The 13,683-nt window shown below is 28.9% G+C and overlaps 3 protein-coding genes across 3 annotated transcripts; 1 reads left to right on the top strand and 2 right to left on the bottom strand.

The window, feature by feature from the left end:
- Positions 1-566: 566 nt before the first annotated feature.
- Positions 567-1,926, bottom strand: LOC108579729 (putative carbonic anhydrase 3). Its single transcript, XM_017943335.1, is given in 7 exon segments — positions 567-851; positions 936-1,195; positions 1,198-1,256; positions 1,330-1,483; positions 1,544-1,711; positions 1,779-1,817; positions 1,887-1,926. Coding segments are annotated over 7 exon segments (894 nt in total). The 3' UTR covers positions 567-677.
- Positions 1,927-3,385: 1,459 nt separating this feature from the next.
- LOC108579771 (serine/threonine-protein kinase 11-interacting protein) lies at positions 3,386-9,219 on the bottom strand. The gene is made up of 18 exons (XM_017943378.1): positions 8,766-9,219; positions 8,380-8,676; positions 8,103-8,296; positions 7,695-8,004; positions 7,184-7,588; positions 7,028-7,106; positions 6,788-6,962; positions 6,579-6,711; positions 6,319-6,501; positions 5,831-5,908; positions 5,263-5,398; positions 5,016-5,140; positions 4,793-4,930; positions 4,525-4,715; positions 4,342-4,439; positions 4,058-4,263; positions 3,675-3,973; positions 3,386-3,588 (listed from the first exon to the last, which is right to left on the bottom strand). The coding sequence occupies exons 1-18, from the start codon at positions 9,217-9,219 to the stop codon at positions 3,394-3,396; spliced, it is 3,696 nt and encodes a 1,231-aa protein (XP_017798867.1). The 3' UTR covers positions 3,386-3,393.
- Positions 9,220-10,446: 1,227 nt separating this feature from the next.
- Positions 10,447-11,493, top strand: LOC108579795 (LDLR chaperone boca). The gene is made up of 5 exons (XM_017943406.1): positions 10,447-10,677; positions 10,767-10,841; positions 10,910-11,070; positions 11,153-11,297; positions 11,394-11,493. The coding sequence occupies exons 1-5, from the start codon at positions 10,525-10,527 to the stop codon at positions 11,472-11,474; spliced, it is 615 nt and encodes a 204-aa protein (XP_017798895.1). The 5' UTR covers positions 10,447-10,524; the 3' UTR covers positions 11,475-11,493.
- The last annotated feature ends 2,190 nt before the right edge of the window (positions 11,494-13,683 follow it).

Below are 13,683 nucleotides of genomic sequence, written 5' to 3'. Positions count from 1 at the left end.
TTCTCGTTAAAAAAAAATTCACTGTCACGTCACACTGAATCCAATTTTTGTCACATTTAACAAAGGTGTTTCTTTATATCAGATTATCAATTGATTTTAAGTTTCTTGTAATTGAGATAACAACATCGTGAGAAAGTGCGATACTGTCAATACTTCTGACGTACTTGATTTCACCAACTCTATACATTCACATTCTAGTTACTTGCAGTCACTTCGTTAGATTACTACACACACTAAACTTACACACCTTACTTTACCCAATGCGTACAACTACATACACAGATATTATACTAGATAGGTTGATTGATAGAGCATTTTTATATAATATATACGTAATAATATAGAACGTTTTTATTCATTTCCTATACTTTTTACTTTTATATCAATTTATATAATGTACATTTTACAATTTTCATTGATTGAAAAAATTATAAACAACGTACAACAATTCTTCTAATAATATGTAACATTTGGTTTCTTTTTTTATTATTTTTTATTTAGTTTTTTTATTTTACATAGTTTATTAATACATTAATAGTATCCGCCATTTGCAATTATTGCTTCGTTGTCTTACTCTACATGCATACTTAAGCCTGGCAAAATATAACATAATGAATTTTATTTTTTCTTTTAATAATGCAGTATTATTAAATTATTTACTTTAGTCTAAAATTTGTTTAATGCCAAAACCAATCTAAATTTGTGACATTAAAAACCGTTTCATTATATTTTGCGATTAAAAACGGACTCAGTCTTCTGACGTAAACTTTTCTGAGTCCTAAATCTTGTAGTTTTCTGTAATTATCCTCTAATACATCTTCTCCATTGGAAAGTTGTCTAAATTTATTTAGCTGCAAATATGTAATATTTAGAAATCTTTTTGTAACCTTAAAGAAGTATTAATTAATATCAATTATAAAATATTGAAAGGATACTTGAGCAAAAGATACTGGAACCGGTGTCGGGAAGATTATCCATGTTACTACTTCGTTACACGGGGGTGTAGTTAATGAACCTTTATAAGTATAAAATGTATCTGTATTTTTAGGTAATAACGAAGCTAGTGTTATAGGCGTATTTAATTGTATTTCTTTATTTAGCCATTGCACACTTGTTAAATCTTTTACAATAGGGTACAATGATTTGTTATCTTCTTCCTGTAACTAATTGTAAGCTTTAAAAAAATATTCTAAAAAGCATTAGATAAATTTAAATAAATTTTATTTTTATGAACTATATGCATTTCCATAGGATATCTGGCGAATAAAAATGTGAAAATTAAAAAAATAATGAACATATCAATTATTCTTTGAAATTCTTATTTTTTACCTAACACCATTCAAAATATGCTCAGATCCTCTGTTATTTTTTGCACCCCAATGAAAATGTAAATGATCTACTTCGTATTCTTGATTTGTATCAAGTGCAGCACCAAATATGTAAGGTAATCGTTTTTTTAAATGATTATTTATATTTACTGCAACTAAAAGAATAGATAGTTTGTTACTAAATAGTATTCTAACATTGAGTTCAATTATAATACCTGAATGACCATTGTTTTTCAAATGTAATGGTTTTGGAAGAAAATTATGATAGCTGATTATTTCAAGTGCAGGCAAAGGAAGAGTAACTGATTTCAATGATGATATTGATACAGGGGACTGTAATTTTCCACCACATAACTTGAAATTTCGAATCCATGTATGCTGGTCTAAAATGTTGTATCAAATGTTAAATAAAAATTATTGTAAAATATACATTATGAAAATATTACATACCACGTCTACTGTATCCAAAATGTCCAAGAACAAATGATACTAAAAACAAATTTCTTTGAGATAAAAAATAAAAATAATATAAAGTTATATCAAAATAGTTACACTTACTAGTTGCCATCAAACTTATAATTCTTGTAATACTAGTCATTTTAATTTTAATGTACATATTTTTACTATTTAATATTTTAATTATTCTTTTGTGATTTACCCAACATTTAAGCTCTATTGGCAAGAAATTCAACAGAATAATGGCACATACTTGGAATACACACTTCATCTATTGGTCCAAGAAACATACTAAGTTATTTCCAGCATCTTCCAACTGTTTCATTTACATATTACATGCTCTATTATCATCATCAATACAAGATACCTTGAGTACACACGCCGTGTTTTGTCTCGATTAGAACTATAGTGACATGAAATTCACGTATATGTTTTACTACAAAATATTTACTTTTAAGCGTTTTTAGATTAAAATTTATGAGAAATAAAAAAAATTAATAGATATGATAACAATTTATTTACATATGTACAAATAACATGATGCATTGAACTATTTTAATTATTTAGAACTTTGATATTTGGCGAGCATTGATTCATAAAATACATAAATATACAATTAGCTTCGGTATTTAAATTATAGTATCAATAATGTCCACGAAGCTGATATAAAATCGTCTCTTAGATTTCATTCACTTTGTTACAAATGGTAGTAATACACCTGTTTCACAATGTACACATGCACACGAAATGTATAATAAAAATCAAAATATATATATCACAAATTGATATTCAAGTATTGCTTATAATTGTGACATTAATATTTATATTATTTTTATTACAATTCAAAGGAAGCATACAAATTCTGCAGATTTATTAAATTTTTATATTTTCATTCTTTACAAAATATATTTATATGTTAAACTAAACAAATTTTGCATCCTTCGTTTTCTTTGTAATATAATAACTGTATGATTACAAAAATGTTCCTTGCATTAAAGTTACTCTACGTTGAATTTACTGTGCTATTACATAGAAAAATTGTTTTTAGTGTAAGTTGTATCAGCATTGTACTACTTTCAATACTAAAATAACAAATAAACAACATTCATTGTGCCACCAAGCATTTAATATAAAAAGTTCTTTGTAGTGAGAAACATTTCAAGATGTATAATTAACAAGTTATTATAAATATAAATAAGATAGCTAAATCATTTTAATTTTAGAAAAATTGTTAATGGTACTTTAAAATATTCTTCTCACATATACACCATTCTTTTTTTTCAATGGTATATTGTAAAATTTATAAGTACAGAACAATATACACTAAAAAATTGCAAAAACAATCAATCGACGGTTATGATACAATATTTGCTATATTATAATATATGATTGCGTATATTTTCGTTAGTCAAACATTACACTATTTTCTCTTTATTTATTAAATTATAGATTTGATACAAAAGAAAACTATTCATGTTACTAAGCACGTGCAAAATTATGTAAAGTTGCAAACCCATTAAAGTTTGATTTAACGAACTCTATTCGTTTGAAGGTCAACTGACATATTTTATTCGACTAGAATACTCTTTCGTATGTGCCAAACGTTTTTTTACTCGTTTTCGCTCTCTTGCGACTTACAAACTGTAATTTGTAGGGGAATCGAGAACAATTCCTCCCATGGTGATTGTATAGAATGAATGACTGCTTCAGCAGCGCTTACAGAAACAAAATTTAAAATCCACGTTTCCTCTTGGTCCATTACTTCGTCCAAGAATTTTAAAGTCAGTGAGGAACTATAATGTTCCTAAAAGTATAACAAATGGTGAAATTAAACATAAGAAATCGAGATATACTTTTAAATTAATTCTTTTTTATTATTTCAATACTTACAACACCAATCAAATTACTCATAGCTTGTTCCCTTATTACGCATGGGGCATCTTTATTACCCAAAAGCAGCCATTGCATATTGCATATCACCAAGACAGATGCAGTCACTATTAAACTAGATAATTTCAGTTGGTCTTCAAGATTTTGATACTTTAATAGAGCCGAAGAGAATAACGCGAGTAATCTCATAGGGTCTCCATCTTGATGGTTTTTGCAATTTTGTAATATGCTATGCATCAAAGTGGTACAATGTTCTGGTACTGTGAACTCGACTTCGCAATTAGGTGGTAACGATAACTCTGTGAAAAAAAATTAATCTTTCAATGATAAAATTACGACTCGACTTAATATTCAAATATTAAATAAATATTCCTTCTCTTTACCATTAATATAAAATAAGAAGTTAGATGTTCTCTGATAGTCTTGTAGAATACATAAAAATGTAATTGCAGCGTATAGTTCATCGTTCGTTTTGTTAGGTTGTTCCAATTCAATCACAAGACCTTGTTTGAATGGTAATGGAGCGAAACACCTTAATCTATCCACTGTCCAACTAATTTCTTTATGCAACCAACGTTGTGGGTCTTCTCTGTAATAAAAATAGAAGAGTAACTGATTTATAACTGATTTCTTATAAATGAGACTCTGATGAGCAATTTACAATTACCCTTCTAATCCATCGATTTTGAGAACATATACTTTTGATGTAGACAAAACCAAGCAACCCGGAAACGTATCATTCGTATTTTGCATTAGAATTTCTGCCTAAAAGTTAACGAGCAAATTAGTAGTACTTTTTAGAAACATTAATTGGCAAAATAAGTTCAGCTTATAAAGTTTAAAATATTACCCTAAGAAGAAAAACAAGTTCTTCCTTTTCATGTTCGAATATGTTCAAAATGATATGCAACTTTATTCTATGATCTAAACTGCTAAAATCTGTATAAGAATACTGAATATCACTGCACAGGAAATGCGGCGCTTCTTCCGCTTTCAACATTAGCGGTTTATTACTACCAATTTTTATGCTCTGAAGTAATCCTAGAATATTTCACGTTAAATAAAATTAACACATGTAAGATCCTTAACGTCAATAAAGAATGCATAATTTTACTAACCACCTAACATAGACGTTAAGTTTGTTACAGGTGTAAATTTCATCTCTTTATCGTTACTATTAAGGGATTTTTCATCTGCATTAACTTGCTTAATTATCTTATTTTCGTACGCGGTACAAATACTATCCGTTAATGAACCTGTAAACATAATTGTGTCAAACACCGTCGATTTATAAAGACTGTTTAATAAAATAAAACAAAAAAGAAAACAATTTTAGCGAACCTGAAGAGCTACTCTCGGTTAAACCAGTCATAATTGGTGCTGCATCTGGTATGGTTAAAAGGGATGGAGCAACTGCAGTACGTCTTTCCTCCGAAGAACGTTTTCTATGCGGTGTAAGATGAGTTCTACGGTGATTATACATAAATTATGAAGTAAAAAATTTATTGAACAATTAGTACTTAAAAATGTATGTATCTTAGATATAAATAAGCATTTTTTCAAAAATTAGAAAAAGAAAATGGTTTACCTTGATGCATCATCCAAAACCTCAATACTACTTTGACTTGGGTTGCTAAGTACTTCTATGTCACTTTCATATTTCTTGCTTAACGTGTTTGCAGATGGTGTAGATTCCCTTGATTCATCCAAGCTTGTTGCAGAACCTATTGGTAATAAAACAAAATAATTACAGGTGTTTTCAACCTAATATATAATGTAAATGTAACATAACAAATAAAATTGAAAAATTTCAAGAGGTGCTCATACTTTTTTTTTTGTTTCTTATTTGTTGCACATGACCAATAATAAAACAGAGTGTAAAGTGTAATGTACTTGAATAATAAAGAACACGTTTTTCTTTGCAGGTTTCTACATAATTTTTCCTTATAGACAGCTCCTTTCATAGAACTACTATAATTCTTCGAGAATGAATGTATTCTGAATACAAAAATAAAAATATGGCCCTAAACTAATAATATGCATAAGTATGATTGTAAATAGTCAAGCAACTAATATTACAGCTTTATGTCTTTAATCGTAATGAAAGCCTAAGAAAACAGAAAGTGCTGTAATAAAATACTGTGGCTGAAGCTTACAGCAGACTTGAGCTTGGGTGTGAGATTCGGAGTGCACCAGAGAAGTGGTGACGGATATAGCTCCACCCTCCGTTCCACCTGCACCGGGATTAGTATGTTATACTCTCAGTCAATAGTAAAAATGCATGGATATGCAGTCAGCAATTACAATTAGTGCATTCACATTCAATGAATTAATGAATATTACTTCTATTATAAAAACTTAAAGACACTAGTATTACGAAAACTCAAACACATTATGAACAAACGAATGTGTATGGTTAATTTTTTACTGCAGAAACCTCATATAATAAACAACTCGATTACTTTATACTTTAAAATTAATATTTTTGAACACCACATTTGAATTATAAAATTTGGATTACACTGAACGAACTCGAAATATTATATTTAACTATTAATTGTCCGTAACTTTTATGAAACTTATTTCGTTCATTCTTGTATTAATCAAAGTATAAATTACATGCACTGGTCCGAATGAAACTTACCAATACTAGAAAAAGATTCTGAATGTTGAAGATTAGGCTTTACTGTATTTTCCGAATACTGATTTTTCGTCAAGCATTCCAATGAACCTTCAGAAATATCATTTTCTGCATCCAGAGGTGATAGTTCATCTGTTTCTATGACTAAGGTACTTTCACAGGTAGGACATTTCAGCTGCTTTGTACCTAATTGAACACATTCCCTATTATATTGCGCATAATTTATGGAATGTCTACAGGCTGTATTACTGTTATAAACATACCTAATAAAGATAAACTTTTAACAGTAAAGTGTTCAAAGTCTTGAGAGAAATGAGTCGAACATTTCATACATTTAAAAACTTTCAACAATGTCGATCTTATCTTCATCCTCTCGCTAATTACACTTACTATTTCCTACAAAACAATCAGATAATAGATCATTTTATGTATGCAACACTTATCCATATGTTGTATTTCTTTATTTTTTTACCTTTGCAATATATGGTTCTACGAAATATCTTCTATTTTTACCAATTTCTCGGACTGTGTCGAAAATTATATCCACTGAGATTGGTTCACTTCTGTTTAGTACACAAGACAATACGGAACTCGCTGACCAAGAATACTTCAGCTTTCCAGTAATTGCATCCTTTTCTTTAATTTCGCTACAATGATAATATCATGAAATTAACTGCTAAATTTTTTAAGTGATAAAATAAAAACTACTTACTCTGTTGTTATTATTAAGAATAAATTTTCTAGCTCGTTCTCATTTTTCTTTACAACAACTTGATACAAGTTACCAGTTTCTAGATGTTAAAAAAAAGCAATAATTAGAATAAATTTTTTTTTTAACAATATATGCATTTCAGTTTTTGTAATGTACCTTCCTTTGGATTATACAAAGCCTCAAGTCCACTCTCAGGAGCGCTTACTAAATCATCGGTTAATGGAGTTTCAGAAATATTCTCTTCATTTAATACTTTACTTTGGTCTTCTTCCTCATGACTAATTTCGCTATTTTCTTTTGTCAAAGATTTAGAATCTTTGTTCGTTTCGATTTGTGCATTTTCCATTAGAAGAATCGAAGAATCTTGGATATTTAGAACGATATTTGTACCGTCTAAATGTTTCATAGTACATTCTGGCGTTAATACGGTAGATGACAAAGGTAATCCCATAATATTTTGAACAAACGTCCCTGCATAACTACTTAACCATTTATCCTCTCCATATTTTTCTCGCAATTCTAAAATTTGTTCCTTCGTTTCTAAATGGTCTTTTGAAGTTCCTGCATGTTTGAAAAAAATATTAGAAAAAAATAATTACCAAATATTAAAGAAAAAATGTAATTAGAATCAAAATTAATTTATCACCTAAATAAGAACTACAAATACCAGAATCTGCTGTTAATTCATGAGTATCTTGCTCATCATCTATGATGACAGCTTCTTTCATATTCGATTTTTTTATATTTTTAACTGAACTTCTTTCAAAAATGCTTGTCCCATCTGTAGACGTCCCTGCTACAAATTCACTAACGGAAGGCGCATTAGTAGACGCAGATAAGGTTTCAGAATTTAAGGAATTTAACATTGAGAGAGAAAATTTACTCGATGCAGACTGTTCAGATCTGACCGTGAAAAGTCGGTTTTTTGCAATATTTTGTTTCTCCGATTTTGAAAGTGGCACATTATCTAAAACAAACTAAATCGTGAAATTTTATTCATATCTATGTAATATTTAAATGATTGAAATTCATATTTGACACTATAACGTTTGGTTAATTTTAATATATGATCTACCTTGCTATCACATAAACATGTATGTAAATACTTTATACATAACAATCGATGTTTCGGATGATATGATAAAGGATTGCCTTCTACAGAAATCCATAATAAAGCAGACATTTTTTCTAAAGGCCACAATGTACAATGTTGTATTAAACAATTGTATGATAAATCTAATTCTTTTAAACATTTCAAATGTTGCAAACCTGTTTTAACAAAATGAAATAAGTAAATATATTCTTATCTTTATAAATTGCATATATAAAGGAATTAAACAAAGACATATTACCATTTAAATTTTCTATATAATTATTCTTCAGAACTAGTACTAGTAAAGTATATGATGCAGCTTTATTAAAGGTAGGTATTGCTTCAAGTTTATTGTACCCAAGATTCACATATTGTAAGTGAGGTAAACAACTTAATTCATCTGCAGATGTTATCAAGTTATGACTCAAATCTATCATTTGCAGCCAAGGTGCTAATTCCAATGATGTATCCAATTTATCAAGAGCATTATATGACAATGTCAAATATTTCAAACAAGCCCATACAAATCCAATACCAGCATCTCCACCACAATTAACTGTGTACAAATAATATTCATGTTATTAGTATAATGTAAACAGTGAACCATAATTTTTTAATCTAAATATATATTGATTTCATAACTACCTAACAATTGTCCCACAGTACAAACTCCTTTTTGACCAACACAGATAATACTTTCAAGTTGACCTCTGACACTTCTGAGTCCTTTTACAGAACCAATGTTAACTTTCCTTAATTCTAGATACTTCAGATGTCTGAATTTGGTAATATCTACAGGGATGTCGGGATTTTTTGGACAATGTATGACTTTTAATCTAATTGTTTTTTGTACAAAATCATGTAAAAATTTTAGGACATGAAATGTCTCACTTCTTGAGTTATTGCATACTTGAAATGAAACTTCTAAATCTTCAGGACCATTCACAATTAAAGAGAAAGCTTCATTTAAATTATGTAGCAATGTAGTGGACAAAGAAAGTTTGCTCAAAGCATTTAATACTTTATCTCCATTTTGACGCAAAAGTTTTGCTAGTTCCAATATTTCTTGCATATTAACATCATCTTGAATATTACTCATTTTTTATATTTTCAATTTACCAAAAATACAAAAATTTCAATAACAGTTATAATTTATTTGAATGTATCTTCATACCAATCTGAAAGACAATAGAACACAAATATGTTATATTTCTATTATGTAATTTAACAAACAAAAGCATCACCTAATAATTGACAACATTTTATACTACTTAATTTTTCATGTAACAAGTGTTATTTGTAATTTTCTACAATATAAGGCATTCTCATAATACCAAAATACATGTTTAGAAATATCACAATACTCTTTAAATGTTTTTAATAACAAACTGCATATTTCATTAATTTACAAAACATACATGTAAGAATGAAAACGGCAAGGAACAAGCTACAATTATTATTCAATGAAATTTTTAAGAATTATTCTTACAGTTTGTTCGAATGTTACAAAACAAACGCTATGAATAACAATAATTTTGTAAATGTAAAGAAACATCGAAAAACTTACTCGATTATGATACATCACTTAGATCATCCAGTTTGTCAGTGATGAACACATAATTAAGTTACAAATGATGCAGGCAGTACGGTTCCACGCATGTTATCACGACTAAGCAATATAAGAAAATCTATCAGTTACTAGTCAGCTATCAACGTCGCGAAATGTCATCTATCATTTTGCAATTGAGTAACTGTAATTTGCGTTATTTTACATGCACTCTTGCCACACAACAAACTCCTAAACATATACAACGTGTGTGAACAGTTGCTTTTATCTTACTTGGTCATTACAACCAACGTTATAGGATACATATTACTGCGCAACGCAACATTTTAAATACACTTCGAAAACTGCTATAATATAGAGAAAAAAAAACAGGAATATGTTTCTGACCTAGTTTGCTTCAAACAATGCAATTAACTAAAACAATTTGTCCTGGTAACGAAACAACCAAATCGTACCTTATAATACGAGCTTTAATGAATAATAACTTCGAAATTTCTAAAGAGGCTAAACCATGATAAAAATGACATACTGACATCAATTTACATCATCGTACAAAACTGTTGATATTGTTGTCTTTATTGTCCTCTGTCAAATTACGCTAGGTGGCAACACTAATCGCTTTTTCTTCACAAAATTAATAGAACTCTACAACACGTTCATCTTTATTTCGATGGCGTATTATTGAATTAAATTATAAAAAAATTAATTTTGATTAGAACTTTCGGAAAGTAATTTTTACATTAAAAGCAGTTGGGAAACATTTATAATCTGTTAATTTCGTGGTAACCAAAGAACTTTTGGTTTCACATTGAGGATTCGATCTTCACAATTTTCAACATGAGAAAAGAGATTATTGTTTGTATTATATTTTTATTGTTGTACGTGGATGCATCAAACGATGTAAATTCGGGTAAAAAAAAATCATGGCGAGATAAAGATATACGAGACATGACTGATGCGGATTTGGAACACTTGTTAGATCAGTGGGAGGTATGCCACGTTTATCTTTAATTATTTGTTTATAAAATCAAAAAAATATAAGTTTGAAAGCATACATTTAAAAAACACTTTTTTTTAAGGAAAATGATGAACCATTGGAACCAGATGAATTACCAGAACATCTTAGGCCTAGTCCACAAATTGATATGTCAAAGGTAATATAAATTAAAAATATTGTATTAGTTAACTTAATATTATGTTATACAATCGTATTTTTTTCTAGCTTGACATGTCAAATCCTGACAATATACTGAAAATGACAAAGAAAGGCAAAGGTGTAATGATGTTTGTGGATACTAACGAAGATATTTCAGCTAAAGATGCTGAGGTAATAATGCAGATTTGGCAAAGCAGCCTCCAAAATAACCATATTATTGCTGAAAGGTAGTATCCCATTTTTAATCTTGATAACAATGTGTTTAAGTAAAAAAAAAACATTTAATTTAGATTGTTAAGTGTTATATAGGTATCCAATTGATGAAAAAAGGTCTGTGTTCCTTTTTCGTGAAGGCTCACAGGCTGTAGATGCAAAAAATTATTTACTACAACAGCCAGAATTGTCTCATGTTACTCTTGAAGGACAAACCTACTTTAGGGATCCAAAGAAGCAGGTATAAAAGGAATATGATACATTAGCAAATAAAACTATAGCAGTTAATGTTTTTGTTAATCTCTACAAAATTTAATGCTTTTATGGTTTTCTTCAGAATATAAACATGGCAAAAATGAAACAGATGGTAAATCAGAATACTGTGCATGAGAAGAAAGAAGGGAAAGTGGAATTGTGATTATTTATAATACAAATTTTTTAAAGATATTTGACATTTTCAGTTTGTATATTTTTATACATACACACACACACACACATATATATACACAGGGTGTCCAGTTATTCACTGGTCTCCTTAAAGAAGGTGATTAAGGAGGTAATATGAAGAAAAAAATGTTCTATAAACATGGCATCAAAAATGAGTATTTAATGAGATAGATGTTTTCATTGAGGATTTAAATCTCATCAAGTATTGGTTTTTAACACATATATACATAGAACAGTTTTTTTCATTATACATATACATATATTTCATTATATATGTCATAAATAATGAAGTACGGAGCAATGTTTTATGTTTCTTCATTTATGAAAATAGATATGCAATTTAAATTATTTTTGTTCATATTTTCTGTAATTTAACATCTTGGAAAAATAAAAATACCAAGTAAAATCATGTACATTATCATATTTTTATTAATTTTATAATAAAGTTAACTTATCATCAGTTTATTAATAACATCACTAAAGATGTAACAAAGAGAGCAACACTTAATAATCTCATAGGCAATAAGGATAATTTTATATTTCATTATTAAGAAATATAAATATGCATAAAAAATTATACATTAACAGAAGTTCGGATCATTTGTTAAACTATGTAATTAAATACAACTTCATAGTTAATTATTTATTTAAACTACACTTGCTAATTGGAGAATCTAACTGGTTGGAGCTATCCATAGCTCTTACTTCTCTCTGTAACTCTTTCACTACGGTTGCAAGCGCATATGGGTTTACACCATTTTCGCATAATCTGATGCATATACTTAACGTTGTTGGATCCAGATTTGTATTTAATAATTTTGAAATTTGATAAAGAGTTTGGAACGTTTTACGGGCAGCATTTATCTGGTGATGCACAGCTTCTGGCATGCTGCCCCGGTTCCTTTCCTTTCTATGAAATAAAGAGGTGTTAGAAACATCTCAACATTATTGAAAGAGGTTATGTATTTAATAAAGAGACTTTTTTTTAAGTATACGTACTCCCCGGTGTGAGACAGTTTGATGCCGGTATGGAACTACAATTTAATAGTAAAGAATAAGCATAGATTACAAACACAATGTTATTTAATCTATACTTTTTAATAAAACTCTCATTTGTATAAATACGATACTGTACTATTTCAAAGAGGCTGTAGTTTCCATAACTACCACCAGAAGGTGAAAGCTGTTCTGTTGAAGAATTTTTAGTCTAACAACTTATACAAATAAAAATAAATCGAGAAGCCGTGAAATCATAAATTGCGTTTTAAAAAAAGTAGTATGCATCGATATAATTTTTAAATTTCACAAATCAAAGTTCAAATTTCCGATTTAATTAATATTTTAAGCATTAGTTTTTATTTTAAAATAATTTGTTTAAGTTTACAAATATTTGCAAAATATTGAATTTCTGTTGCAATAATCTGTAACAGAATAAATTTTCAATCCGTTTGGGTAAAGAAATTACAATGATGGTTAATAATAATGACCATCTCCCTTTATTCCTCCTGAATTCATTGTTCACTTGCCGCAAGATACAAGTTGTCCGCACGTAGTTAGAATACAATTTTTCAAAATCGATCGTCGAAACTCGTCTATACTTATTCCTCGATCTAGCAAATGAAGGATCGGGAGAATGGACGCTAAAAATATCAGAGAAAGGCCTGGGCAAAGGACAACACGGTGATCATGAGCTATCGCATGCAAAAATGTTCCTTTGTTTTTTTTAATCAATAACGTACGCGATGTTCGATTTCTACAGAAAAATTGGCAGTACGAGAATTAACGAATGTACTCTGCAGAGCATCTAAATGTAACGAGATCGCCAAAGTACTCAAACGATCACAGTGAAACGTTCCTTGGAACAAAATGTACAGGCTATTTCATAAGATACATTCATACAACCTTTAGAGTAAGAAAACAAAATTTGACTAACCATCTATAATGCATTTTTTTTATCAGTTATATCCATTCAATGATTCATTGAATTAACGTAAATAAAAGTAAAACAAGATAGTTCGCTATTTTATTAAGTTTATACTGCAGACGTTTCGAATTCTTTGGTAACACCGGATCGATTGCTAATCGATTTGTTATAACCTCTAATCATAAGGTCTCGTCTTAAAAAAACTGCTTTTAAGCTTAACTATCAAATCGTATACGCTATAAACTATAACCGAATA

Source organism: Habropoda laboriosa, unplaced genomic scaffold (genome assembly GCF_001263275.1).
Source record: "Habropoda laboriosa isolate 0110345459 unplaced genomic scaffold, ASM126327v1 scaffold72, whole genome shotgun sequence".
Classification (NCBI taxonomy): Eukaryota; Metazoa; Arthropoda; class Insecta; order Hymenoptera; family Apidae; genus Habropoda; species Habropoda laboriosa.
The sequence above is the reverse complement of the archived record's forward strand: the minus strand, read 5'-3'. Positions and strand labels throughout refer to the sequence as shown.

What these genes read in the sequence shown, in the direction of transcription:
- LOC108579771 (XM_017943378.1), bottom strand. Translation starts at nt 9,219, where the DNA reads ATGAGTAATATTCAAGATGATGTTAATATGCAAGAAATATTGGAACTA. An exon ending in TTCTTAATAATAACAACAGA is followed by an intron (nt 6,963 to 7,027) that starts GTAAGTAGTTTT and finishes TTATCATTGTAG; the next exon opens with CGAAATTAAAGAAAAGGATG. An exon ending in AACCGAGAGTAGCTCTTCAG is followed by an intron (nt 4,931 to 5,015) that starts GTTCGCTAAAAT and finishes TTATGTTTACAG; the next exon opens with GTTCATTAACGGATAGTATT.
- LOC108579795 (XM_017943406.1), top strand. Translation starts at nt 10,525, where the DNA reads ATGAGAAAAGAGATTATTGTTTGTATTATATTTTTATTGTTGTACGTG. An exon ending in CACAAATTGATATGTCAAAG is followed by an intron (nt 10,842 to 10,909) that starts GTAATATAAATT and finishes ATTTTTTTCTAG; the next exon opens with CTTGACATGTCAAATCCTGA. An exon ending in AACCATATTATTGCTGAAAG is followed by an intron (nt 11,071 to 11,152) that starts GTAGTATCCCAT and finishes AGTGTTATATAG; the next exon opens with GTATCCAATTGATGAAAAAA.